This window comes from Camelina sativa, chromosome 15, assembly GCF_030686135.1.
Source record: "Camelina sativa cultivar CO46 ecotype springtype chromosome 15, ASM3068613v1".
Lineage (NCBI taxonomy): Eukaryota > Viridiplantae > Streptophyta > Magnoliopsida > Brassicales > Brassicaceae > Camelina > Camelina sativa.
This window is the reverse complement of record NC_141894.1, coordinates 29,979,128-29,992,446: the sequence shown is the minus strand read 5'-3', so window position 1 is coordinate 29,992,446 and position 13,319 is coordinate 29,979,128. Positions and strand designations below refer to the sequence as shown.

General features: G+C 32.8%; 2 protein-coding genes across 2 annotated transcripts; both read left to right on the top strand.

Annotated features, from left to right (window-relative positions):
* Positions 1-5,618: 5,618 nt before the first annotated feature.
* LOC104747736 (hydroxyproline-rich glycoprotein family protein) lies at positions 5,619-7,395 on the top strand. Its single transcript, XM_010469429.3, has 3 exons — positions 5,619-6,158; positions 6,436-6,533; positions 7,046-7,395. The coding sequence occupies exons 1-3, from the start codon at positions 5,921-5,923 to the stop codon at positions 7,097-7,099; spliced, it is 390 nt and encodes a 129-aa protein (XP_010467731.1). The 5' UTR covers positions 5,619-5,920; the 3' UTR covers positions 7,100-7,395.
* Positions 7,396-7,668: 273 nt separating this feature from the next.
* Positions 7,669-12,068, top strand: LOC104747735 (uncharacterized). Its single transcript, XM_010469428.3, has 16 exons — positions 7,669-7,982; positions 8,061-8,249; positions 8,339-8,530; positions 8,612-9,020; positions 9,200-9,318; positions 9,420-9,497; positions 9,612-9,752; positions 9,870-9,914; positions 10,000-10,166; positions 10,339-10,417; positions 10,504-10,580; positions 10,662-10,791; positions 10,874-11,006; positions 11,092-11,258; positions 11,350-11,512; positions 11,598-12,068. Exons 1-16 carry the CDS (start codon positions 7,863-7,865, stop codon positions 11,810-11,812), a joined length of 2,424 nt encoding a protein of 807 aa, XP_010467730.1. The 5' UTR covers positions 7,669-7,862; the 3' UTR covers positions 11,813-12,068.
* Positions 12,069-13,319: the final 1,251 nt, after the last annotated feature.

Here is a 13,319-nt window from a genome sequence, read left to right as displayed (position 1 = left end):
TAATAAGTCTATTGTGTGAATCTAGAGTTCTTGTGGATTCGATCCCTAAGTACTACAATTGATCTCTTAATTTGAGAGAGTAGCTCAGGGTTAAATTTGAGCATATCAATCACAAAAATACAAAGATTTTGTGACAGCCCGGTTTCAGAGACTTGCCGAGAGGTTTAAAAGAATTGATTTGGCCACCTATGTCACCAAAATGCACTTATCTTTTCGGTCAAGGATCCCGAGAGAACTCCAAAGTTAAGCGTGTTTGAGCTAAAGTAGTCTCAGGATGGATGATCTTCTGGGAAGCAACTGTCAGAACTGTGCGAGTGAGGACAAAACCCAAGAAAAGATCATGTGGTGATTTGTAGGGACAGTAACAAATCTTTAAAACTTCCCGGACGTAGCAAACTAACTGTCGGATATGGATGGACTCAAGAGCCTAGTGAGAGAACGTGAGGCCCATTAAGAAAGGTGGGTCCATGGACTGTGATTGGACATAAGGCCCACTGAGAGGTGGTGGTTGGGTTGTTACAAGTGGTATCAGAGCCGAAGCCAGACGAGTGTGGAGTCGGGTGGACTCACACCGTTGGGGGTGACGGTCTTGGTGCGCAATGAGGACGTTGCAATCTGTTAGTGGTTTGTATTGTATTGATTCATTGTGGTTTATAAGTTCTTTGTGTGTGGTTTGTATTGTATTGATTCATTCTCATTTCCTACATTTTTGTCTGATATTTTTGTGTAGCAACTCTTAGTACAATAGCTTGATCCAGAGTATTGGATATGATGTGATTGAGTTGTACATTGCTATGGTATGTTACAGTTGAGGTTCTTTGAGGGTTATGATTAGGGTGTATGCAGGTAGACTCATCGCATATTAGAAGCAACCTCTCTTTCTCAGTCTAAAGTCAAATTAATAACAAAACACAAAAATTTCACAAATCTTTTCAAAAGCCTATCGATGTTGGCCGGGTTCAAAGGGGTGGCGGGAGAGGCAAAATCCAAGGGTCCACTCCAAAATTCAGAGAAATCTTTTGAACAAAGAGGACCCAAAAAAAAATTACTGTGAAAGAGGACTGTTGGTTAGTGAAGTTTGTTTTTGTTAGAACTCTTTCTTATTATTTTCAAGTGGATTATATTTCTTTAGATGATGTATTTTGTATTTGGGTGTTTTTTGTTATGCTTTTCTTTTTTTGTAATTTCAGATAATTTGATGATGGTTGGACATTACTTGCTTTGGATTTATAAGCTCCCACCCAATTCCACCTTGAAGACCTTGATCAAAAATACACTAGATAATTTCTAAGCTCCCACCCAATTCCACTTTGAAAACCTTGATAAAAAATACACTTGATTCTATCTGCTACGACTTTAGTCACGAACCAAGCTGTAAGTGTTTATATTTAAACATACTAATTATAAGTCACAGAGAAAGTTATATTGACCAGTTTAGAGTTCGATTATGACATGTAGGTTTTGTTCTTTTGTTTAGTGGTCTCTTAGAGTCTTAGTTATATGTAACTTATTAATCCACCTATTTGATTGGTTTCTATCTCTAAGTTTCAGTGTGTGAGCTTTATGTACCTTGAGAAATATATGAAAGAAATACCCTTTTGAATTTTCGAGCATTGAGATGCTATATAAGACATACAATGGTGTGAATGTGTGTCGGTATATCATATTTGTAGCAATATGATAAATATTGCTCCCTCCGTTTTAACTACTTGTCGTTTAAGGTTTTTTCACACAGATTAATAAAACAACTCAATGTTCTATATTACCCTTTCTTTAATACATATTCTAATTTTTTATTGGTCAAATCAATAAAATAGTTGGGATAAAATTGATATTTTTACCAAATATATGCATTAGAAATCTAAAACGACAAGTATTAGAAAACAAATTTTTTACTCTAAAATGACAACTAAAAGAAACCAGAGGGAGTATTCTTTAATATTAGATTAAAATAATATTTAAATTCCTCTTTTTACATTGTAGTACATTATGTTTGTGTTTGTTTTCTTCAGAAATATTATGTTTGTAGTACATTATGTTTGTAGCACACGTGGTTATCGTGGAAGTATCATGAAATATTAAGACTTTTATGGTATTTTTCTTTAATTATATGTATCTCTTTTGTGATACAACAGTACTTACAATAAACTTAGGGGGTGTTATTGGATTGAGGATTTTAATAGATTTTAATTAACCCAGGACATTAGTGGATTTAAAAGTCTAATGCATTTGTGTGGACTTTATAATGCATATAAGGTGGATTTGAAAGTCATTGATAATGTATTTTTGGTGATTGTTATGGATTTTTTAAAAAGTTATTGTTAGAAAAAAATATATATATATCCATAAACTGTGTTATACACCAAAATTATATTAAATTAATAACACCCAGACTTTTACGCATGTCATAGAAAACTTGAATTAAACTGTATTTGTTTTCAATCCAGATTTTTGGTGTAATTAAAGAACCCAGATGTCATGAACCCAGAAAAAAAAAATTAAAGAATACAAAAAAACACAGATCTGATGAATAAGTGTGATTATATACAAAGGGTTTGAGGAGGAAGAAACAGAGATTGAACCCAGAAAAAAAAAAGTGTGATTATATCATAAACCAAAAAAAAAGTTATAGATCATGAACCCAGAAAAAAAAGTTAAAGAACACAAAAAAAAAAAAATTCTCAAAAATAATACATATCTGATGAATAAGTGTGATTATATAAAAGGATTGAGAAAAAAAATCAAACAATAATATGTCAAAGGCTAGAGATCCATCTAAAGAGAGGAGAAGAAAATGAAATGATTGAGAAAAGTGTGGTATTGTGTTTGTTCATATTTTAGAAGCAAAGTACGTTGAAATCCAAAATCACACAAAATCCAGTAGATATTGAATAACACTAGATTTTAATGGATTTTTAAAAATACCCAATTGAATAACACCTGATTCTTAAATACATCAAACTCCTTTAAAAACCACAATCCAATAACACCCCCTTAGTCTTTTACTTTGTTTGAACACAGGTCAACCACACAATACATTAAAACCATACCCAACAAGTTAACCATAAAACCAAAGAAAACGACACAAGATTAACGAGGCTAAAAATGAGCAACGAGATTCGATTCATCAAAATGCAAAAACAATTCAAAGCCCAGAAAACTCAACTACAAAGGAGGTCCACAAAACAGAACAATTAAAAAAAAGAAGCAAGAATACAAAAAATTCAACCATATCAATATTGGTAATAAGGATAAACCGTCATAAGAAACCAAAAGTATTTATATTACAAAAAGAACAAAAAATAGTATTTGTTTGTTAATTTTGTTTCTTTTGTTCAGTATTTAAAATTGTATAATAGTATTTCTATTGTTAATTATAAAATTCGACCAACTGAATACCACATACACGATGGAACAATTATTTAGTATATTTATATTAATATTACTTTTTTACCATATCAAATATCTTATGGTTATAAAAAAGAAAATTTTTAGGGTTTTTTACAATTAAACCGTAAGAGAATTGTACTTACACTATTATTTAAAAAAAAATTAAAGTGAGGTTAAATTTATCTTGTAAGTTAAACGATTTTTAGATATAATCCGTGAAAGAATTATATCCTTAAAATTCATAAGATGGTATATCGCGGATTAAATTATATTATGAATAATTAAATTATTAGATTTAGCCCAAAAAAATAATCAACCTATCAATAACCATAGAAAAAAATAATTTTTTCATACCAAACAGTATTGTTATTATCGACTATTAGAGTTTTAAAGGAAATTATAAATATATTGTATATAGATTTTTGAAATATTTTATTAAGTGTAATAAATTTCTAAATATATAAATTGTTTTGGGAAATTTTAACCCAAATTGGTAGAGATACTTTAGGAATTTTTTTTGTGCAATTTTAACAGAATTAAATTTGTAATTAAGTATACTTCAAAGGTTAGAGCATCAAATGTACTTAAAAATGTTAATATAGATAATTCAAAAAATTATATAACTTAGTGTTTTATTTACTTCCATTTAAATACTTTTTAACTTCGGAAAATAATTTTGGGTTTTTTAGCAAACAAAATAGAACTTTAAATAAACTATGTGGTTAGATTAAGTAATTATAATTACAGTCTCACTTTACCAAATTATAAGTCTTATGGAAAAACAAATTAATAAATGATGTTAGAAAAGTAAAATAGTATTTTTTCAATTGTCTTTTTAGTTTCTTCTAAAGTTTTTCATCGATTATTATGAACCAAATTCGCAATACAATCAATTTATTTGACTAATCTATACTAGTATTTTTGCAGCAGTTTTTGCACAAAAATATGTTTATGGAAATATTTACCATTGAATGTCATTTAATGCTTATATTCATATCCAAACAAGTTTAGTTAATTCTCTCTACTATCCTCATAACCAAACAGAATTAAAATATTTTAAATATCCATATATATATAATATTTTATAATTAATATAGATATTTAGAAGATTTATTCCATATTAAAAAAATATATTCGCCTATCATCTTTTTTTGATTTTAAATGTAATGTAGTGAATCATCATATAATACATAAAGTTAATAAAATGTGTTTTTTCCTGCATATATTGTGATTTAAATTTTTTAAAACAAACATATATTACTCAATTAATATAAAAGTGTGTGTTAACATACATATATAGTAAATTTACTGTATATAGTAAATTATAGAATTTTAAGAAGTTTATAATTTATAACTGATATATCTAAACTTAATAAAAAGTTTAAAATTATGAATATTTAAACATATTAAATGTTCAAAATAACACAAACGAGTTATATTACATGACGCGTTATATAACATTACATGATTAAATTGATAATACTAAAAAAAAATATATCTTTAATATGATACTTCGATACGGGTTAAATCCTTATTTTACTATTTTAACAACACCAATATAAAATATGTCAAATCAAACTAATTTAATTAAGATTGTATTAAACAAAAATTGTTGTGCGGTATACTACGAATTATATACTAAATCATTAAAATTAACAAAAAAGTACATTAGCAAAATTAGTATTAAAATAGTACATAAAAAAATTGTCTCGTGGTGTACCACGGATCATAATCTAGTTACTATTGTATAACTTATGTCTCATTTAAATCAAATACAGTTGTTCTACAAGTTATTGATTTAATAGTAGTTGTTGTTGTTGCAACTGCTCGAGATGGAACTGTTACAGTTGAAAAGAAGGTGTTTGATATCGTTGTTCATGCAGTTGTCGAGAAGAAGGAATTGGTACCCTAATACTCCTCAAACATCTACATCGGTTAGATTACTATTATTAAATCTACATAATTTAAAAATTTACACAAAATACAATATAAACAAACGTTAAAATACAAAAATACGAAAGAAAAAAATAAACAAGTATAATTAATTATCCTATTTTAATAAAGCAAACATTAAAATTACAATTAAAACTAAGATGAACGTTACTCAAATAGTCAAATTAAACATCCTTAATTATTGTGTGTGTGTTCGAAGATTTAAGAAGAAAAAAAGAAAGATCCGTCGGAAAAAGCAAAAAATAATTATTAAAGAAATGAAAATGGTGTTTGGTCTCTGACTCTTTTTGGTGTGTGTGAAAAGTAAAAGTACATTTACACTTTCAGAAGAAAAATAGAAACACAGAGACGAACGAACCAAAGAAGACCTCATCAGTCTCTCTGAAACCAATCTTTCACTTTATCACTCTCTCTCTCTCTCTCTCTCTCTCTCTCTCTCTCTCTCTCTGCAACTTGCAACTACAACTACAACTAGCATCAACCAAGAACCTTTACTTCTTCTTCTTTTTTCTCAGATTCTTGTCTGAATTTATTTTGTTCTTTCCATTTTCTCTCAATTTCACATCACCTTTTCAAGATGCCGATCAACAAAGACCCATCAACACCTCCTCCTGTCATCGGAAAAATCGGTCCTTACACTGTCTTTATGACTCCTCCGGCCACTCCTAAACCACCTGAATCTCCCTCTTCTCAGAAGCCTGTGATGGCTCCTCCTGTTCTTCCTCCCCCTCAGCAGTTTAAATCGGTGGCTTCTTCTGGAGAGGACGGCTCTGTTTTGGGGTTCTTCAAAAACGCCGTCACCAAGGTTCAAAATGGTAATGAAACTAGAGAAATCTGACTGATTTTTGAGCTTAAAAGTTTCCTCATTTTTTGGATCTTGTGTTTGAGATTGATACCCTTTGATTGAGATTAGGAAATTAAACTGAGAATTGGTAAAAACAGATGTAAAAGTTTCTATCTTTGTGAAGTAATTGGGATGTAGATTGTTTCTGATGTACCTTGAAATCTGGATTTTTTTTCATACTGTTTCGGTGATTTGTTTGGAGACCTGACATTGAAATTCTTGTTTTTGTGTGTGTGCTTAAACTACAGCTCATTCAAGCGTGGATGATCATTTGGTTAGATGGTTTGGGTTAAACCAGTCCAAGTATCAGTGGGCTTTGGATGAGTACTACGAAAGCAAAGGATCAGTAAGTGTTCCTTTAAATAATTTCTTTCATAGATTTGTGTTTATTCTTTCCTTTTTGATTCTCTCTATATGTTTTAGTTTCACGTTCTTGTGGTTCCTGAATCTCTCTTTCTGTTAGTTTCTTATCGATATCGACTCCTTTTGTCTGCTTGATTCATCAGCTTTTTTAGTTAACTTGTTGGTTGGAGTCGTTGGACAAAATTTTGTTTCATGTACATTTTGCTAAGCTTAGAAGCAAAGCTAAGTTCGAGTGTGTTTTTTTCTTTTCTTTTTGGTCCTTTACTTCTTGTTTTTTTGCTTCTAAGTTAATGAACACAACAAAAATATGCAACCAATAGAAGCTTGTTTGATCTTCACCCCATATCAATGATAAAAAAAATGCGTTTTGGTAGTCAAAACAATGTCATGGATTTGTTTTGGACTTGCTCACATTAGTCATTGATTTAGTGCATATGTTCCTCAATTAAATACATATTGTGGTTGTAGCACTCATCTTGTTGAAATCAAATGCAGGATATGAAGGCTGTCAAAGCAAAGGAGATGCCTGGAAAAACACAGAGCGTATAAGTAAACCATATATTATAAACATCTTTCCCATTTGGTTCAAATTCCAAAACATGTTTTCCTAAGAGAGTTAAAAAAGCTTTGAGTCTTTGAGGAAAGTTTTATTCAGATGATTGATCATGGAATCCATTTTAGCCTTAGAGGTCTCTTTTGGTATATTTTTTTTAAAAAACCTATGTAATGTAGCTCTTTGTAGTTTTATGTAACAATGGAGATGGCTGGCATTCATCCATTTGGTTTGTTGTAAGCTTAATAACATTATTCACTTTTTAACATATATTAATAATTTTTATATGTAATGTATGTTGCATGTCTCTGAATTCAAAATAATTTACTAAAGTTTTTTCTCTGTCAAGCAAATTTTTTTTCTACTTGCTATGATTCATCTGAAAATGAAAAGTAATTAACAAATTAAATTTGTTTAGCAGCGTTTCATAACCTCGTAATTATCGGATCAACTGGACCTCGCTATATTCAAAGCCCATTAAAAAGGCCCAAATTATTTCCGACAACAGCCCAACTTTCTCTGTCTGAGTGTCTGGTCATATATCATCTCAACATGTTTTAATATCTTTTTTAACGTTTTTAAAAATATTTTCCGGTTTAAAAATATTAGAATTTAAATTTAATAAGTTGGAAAAAAAAAACGAAGAAAGGGTTTAGGGCTTTTGCAAATTTGTGCGTCTCTCATTGTTTCTTCTTCTTTCTTCATCCCCAAATTCTCCGCCTCTTCTTCGCCGGAAAGTTAAGAAGAAAAAAAAAAACAATGATTCGCGGCGGAAGAAGCTACGTAACTTCACCTCCTTCATTCTCCAACGACGCTAAAAAGCTTCTTGTTTGCACAGGAAACACTGTCTCCGTTTTCAGCGCCGCCACTGGCTTACAGGTACCTAATTGTTTTGATTCTTCTCCAGAGTTTTTAGGGTTTCTCTTCGAATCGTTGATTTTTACATTTCTGTTTTAGATTACATCGCTTGAAGGTCATACAGCTCCAGTAACGACTCTAATTGTTGTTCCTGCTGCATCGAGTCCTGCTCAAAAGATCCTTTGTTATTGTTGGACTGCGTCTCTTGATGGTACAGTTCGTCATTGGGATTTCTCAGGACCTGAGCTTTTGAAAACCATTGATGCTCAGCTTCCCATTTACTCTATGGTGAGTTTTTTTTTTTTTTTTTCAAGTTGTTGGTTTTTTGATTAGTATTTGTGATTGTGAATGTATCTGTGTGTTGTTTAATTATCTAGGTTATTCCTTCTCTTTTGAGTGAACCTCAAGTACAAATTGATAAACGTCGTGAGTTGTCTGGTAAGTTGGTAGCTTATGTTTCGGTTGAGGATACAAGTGTTGTTAAAGAAGGTACTAAGGAGTTGCGTGGACATATCAGAAGATTCAACCTTGCTAAACCACGAATTCCTCGTGGAGACACTTTGAAAGAGGTCAGTTTTCATATATCAGAGTTATGGGGTTTAGACTTGGATTATGTGAAGCTCAAATCATTTGCTTGTTTCTTTGTGTAGACGGAAGAACCTGAATCTATTGTTATCAGTCCCTCGGGAGAGTTTTTTGGAATCCGTCACAAGTGTAAAATTCATATATGGGATGTTCCTTCTGGAGGAGGATCAAGGCATGCTGTTTCCAGGAAGATGACACTACATCATTCAAAGTTTATCAATGCTTTTGCTTTTCATCCCACTGAGAGAATTATAGCTGCTGGAGATGTGACTGGAAGAGTGTTGATTTGGAGAGGTTTCGGTAATAGAAAACTTGCCTTGGGTAATCAAAAGAAAAAAGTGAGAGCTATGGTTGATTTGGATAACGCTGGAGTGAGAGGTGAAGATGATGCTGAATCTTGTACTACATGGCACTGGCACTCTGCTGAAGTTAATGTCCTTAATTTCTCTTCCGATGGAGCATATTTGTATACAGGTGCGACCAAGTTATTTCTCACTTACTTTTCCTATGCTTGTGTTTATATGATGGTTGGGCTAATATCAATTAGTTTATCAGCCGTTATATGACTAATAGGTCATGAAAAAACTTATTGTCTTGAAAGTTAAATTTTCAGAGTTCTTACTCTCAACTGTGGGTGCTTTCTGTTTCTTTAGGGGGAAGGGAAGGGGTATTAGTTGTTTGGCAGCTAGACACAGGGAAGAAGAAATTCTTACCAAGAATAGGGTCTCCCTTGTTGTACTTCATGTGGTCTCCAGATCCAACTCTTTCTTCTGTAAGTCAGTCAGAGCTTACTGTTTCAATCTCAGCTAATACACAACCTGCTGAAAGCAAAAGTAAATGTTTTGCTGATTTAACTAAGAACGAGAGTTGCAGGTGGTTTGTGCAGATAATCAGATCCATTTGCTCAAAATGCCTTCCATGGAGATTTTAAGGACCATTTCTGGAATCAAGGTTCGTCTTGCAAACTAATTACTTAACCACTAACTGCTAAACCTGGGAAGTTACTAACCTCTCTTGGATCTTCCTTTCCTTTGGCATTTACTTCAATGTGTGTTATTTTTACAGCCTCCCCCATCGTTGCCTAGGATGTATGAAGGCTTGGCTAGTACTGTTGCCTTTGATCGATCTTCTGGCATAGCTGCTTTGTGCACAGAAAATTATTGTGTTCAGCTATACAATCTTCTTAATGACCGGGGAATATCCGAGGTTAGTGGCTCCAATATACCCCCTAATGAGCTATTTTCCACTTTCTGCTGTCTATAAATTCTCTAAGTTGATATGCTTTGATTGTCAATTAAACTTTTGTAACCAATGTTTTTGCAGATTCAAGTTTGTGAGAGAAACCATCAACCAGGCGATGAAATCACAGTAAGTACATCTCCTTTCTGTTTATTTGGTTGTATATCTAGTATTTTTTTTTACAATTGGTGATAATTTGAGAACACGGTAATAGGTTGTGGTGACAGCGGTTGCTCTCTCCCTCGATGGCTCAGTGATGAGTACAACTGAGGTGAAACTTCCGGAAGATGGCATAGGAGGCTTAGTGTCCCTCAAGTTTTGGGTGTCTGAACCACACAGCAAAACTTTTACCTTATCCACAATTGTATATGAACCTCACAGGTTAATTAATAATAACTCACCCTGTTAATGGATAACGCTTCATTTTTCATCATCAACCAATTTTCTTGTCATTTATTATCTTTTGTAAACCTAGCAAATCTGAATTGATTTAGTCTACAAACTGTTATATTCTGTACAGAGAGTGATTTTTCTACTTCTGTATATCTTACAGGGATGCCGGTGTCTCAGCCATTGCATTCCACCCTACCCGCTCCATGGCAGTTAGTACATCATTTGGTGGGGACTTCAAGGTAGTTCTTAAACTGATTGTACATACATCTCTCTGTGTATTATTATTTTTTTTTTGTTATTATTGATATCACTTTGGCTCTTTCAGATTTGGGTTTGCAACAGCGACAAGAATCAGGCGGATAAGGACTCTAGCTGGACATGTCACGCAGTTGGCTCTTACAAGTAATTGCTTCTGTATGGATTAGGAAACTTCAACATTCACGAATTATTTACTCGAACTTAATATTCTCTGCCCTTTTGCAGGAAGAAGCCAATGACTGCTGCTGCTTTCTCGGGGGATGGCACTGTTCTGGCTGTTGCGGTTGAGAATGTTATTACGCTTTGGAATCCAGACAAGAACATTCTCTTGTCTGTTCTTGGAGCGACACTGACGGTAATTTTCTTTTCAGTTTTCCTTTTATAAGTTGGAACCTCTTTCATAAAGATGGTTGCTTAAACCTCTCATTTTATTTCAGCCTATCACAAAGCTTTGTTTCGCTGGGACATCTGAGTTCCTTGTTGCTGCATCCCATTTTCCGAGACCTGAATTGTCTGTTTGGAATGCATCGAATCTATCTTTATCATGGTCATATGGATTACGCATAGAAGGTAAATATTTTAACACTTTCTCGAACTACTCCATGAAAATTCTTGGTGTGTTTTGCTTAGTCAAATGTTTCATCTCGTTTTGCAGCTGTCACATCTGCAGTGGATTCATCGTCTTTTGCAGTATTGGCTCTGATCCCAAAATCTTTTAGAACGGATGAATCTAAGGAGAATATCTTCCGCAGTAGAGATGGTGCGATTCTCTTGTTTAACGGATCAGATCCTAAGCCGGTATCTATATGGACTGTGATGAAGGTATGACAAAAGAAAAAAAAAACCCGCTAATATATATAATTGTAAAGAAGGAGAGACGAAACCAATGTGTTAAACAATGTCTAAATTGCAGGCTAAGGGTGGATCAATTTCATTTTTAGAAGGAGATAAGTCTCAGCTTCGCCTTGCATATGTAAATGGAAGCCATGAGTATGTTGTTTTTGATCCCAATAGTGATGAGTCACACGAGCGTAGCGCTGTTGACTATGACGGTCTTGCTGGCCAGGAAGAGACAGGTAAAAGAAACTCTTGAAACAAACTATGAAATAAACTATATTGATTGTACCTTGTTATTAATCGAAAAAGTCTCAAATCTTTTAGGAGACGCCGGGTACACATCCTTGTACGGGCAGTTACCTGATTATGACAAGAAGAGAATGGAGGATGCTGAGTCGTTGGCAACACCGTTTGTATCGTCAGAGAGACCGTGGGAAACAATATTCAGCGGTTCTACTCTAAATTTCCCGCCACTTCAGAAATTATGTGCTGAGTTCTTCGAGTCCCTAATGGAGAAAAGAACAGCCGTTGTGGAATGAGACCTTACTTACGCAAAAAGGGTTTTGTAAGGTTTATACAGAAGAGAAACCATCTTTGGTGAGCAAAGTTGTTGAGTTTTGTTCAGGAAATTTTGTAGCTTCTTTTTGTTGTGAGATTCGGTTCGGTTTATGTTGTTGCTACCATAGTGGTTCAAAATTGAAGGACTCTAACCAAGTATGCTCGGTTTGACTGATAGAAAAAAAAAAAAAAAAAAAACACGATCCGAAAACCTTACTACGATTTTTGTATGCTTTATTGGGTTGGTTTTTACTATTTCTACTCACCGAACATTAAATTTGATTACCTACAAAAACTAGTAATCTAGATGGGGTAACCAAATTCAAACCGTGATTTTGTTTACAATTCTAAACATATCAAATTAAATAGAGAGATAAGCAAAAACAAATTGGGGTTTTTACATTTTTTTACTTTAGATTCTCAATAATTGTGAAACGAGTCAGGTGCTCCTCCTAACCCACCAAAAGAAATTATTCGAAAATCCAAAATATTTCAACTAACATCTTTTGCATTATATTATTTTTATTTTTGCATTTTGCATTATTAAGTTGGGAATACAAATTGATATTTCATATTTTATTATATTCGTGGGCTATCTATATAGGTCTTTTGATGGTGGTCCAATATGTTGAGCTAATTTTATTCTTTTAAGTACATGAAAAAGGTAATTGCTTTGGGGACACTAAACTTTTTATTTTTATTTCCACATGCATGTAGGACAATAGTTTGTAAGGTTTGTGTTACGTATTGGAAAAGCTTTCTACTTTTTGTGAAAGAGATGTAAAAAAAAAAAAAGATCATTGTTTTCGCTTAAAACAACAATCCAAGATTAATGCAAGTCTTTAATAAGTTCCTTCTACCAAAGTATTATGGTTCCTTGGATACCAAAACTCATTTGCAACACTCAAGTTCAACTAATTAAGTGAGGAGGGCGATATAAAACATCAATTGTTTTATCGTATTAACATTGAACACTTAAGATAATTGCCTGTGCCGTACACCTGGCATGGGCTCCCACCAAACAAAACAAGTATCCACATTTAAAACTTATTGTTCTTGTATTGATCCAAGACTGCATTATTATTAAGAAACAAATTATGTAAATACAATGATTAATGTTTTTGGTTTTAGATAGCATCATTGATCATCAAATTGGTATCCTAGGTCGTGGCATGCTCAAATTGGTTGAGTCAGGGATCTTGAAGACTCATTGTTAATGATATTTCAATTGAAAAATTATTTTATTTTAAGATATGACCACTCATTATTTTAAGATATTTGCACTACTAATTTCAGAAGATATTTGATGAAAAAATATCAAAAATGATTGTGTTTGCTTATACTAAGAAACAATGTAATTAGTAGGATGCAAAACAACGTGACCCTAGCTCTTAAATGTCTTCTACTGAGATGATATCATGCCCATGGGAGTTTGCAAACTCTTCTGGATAGAGTTTGGTTATAGTAATATTATAAGCAGTCGACATC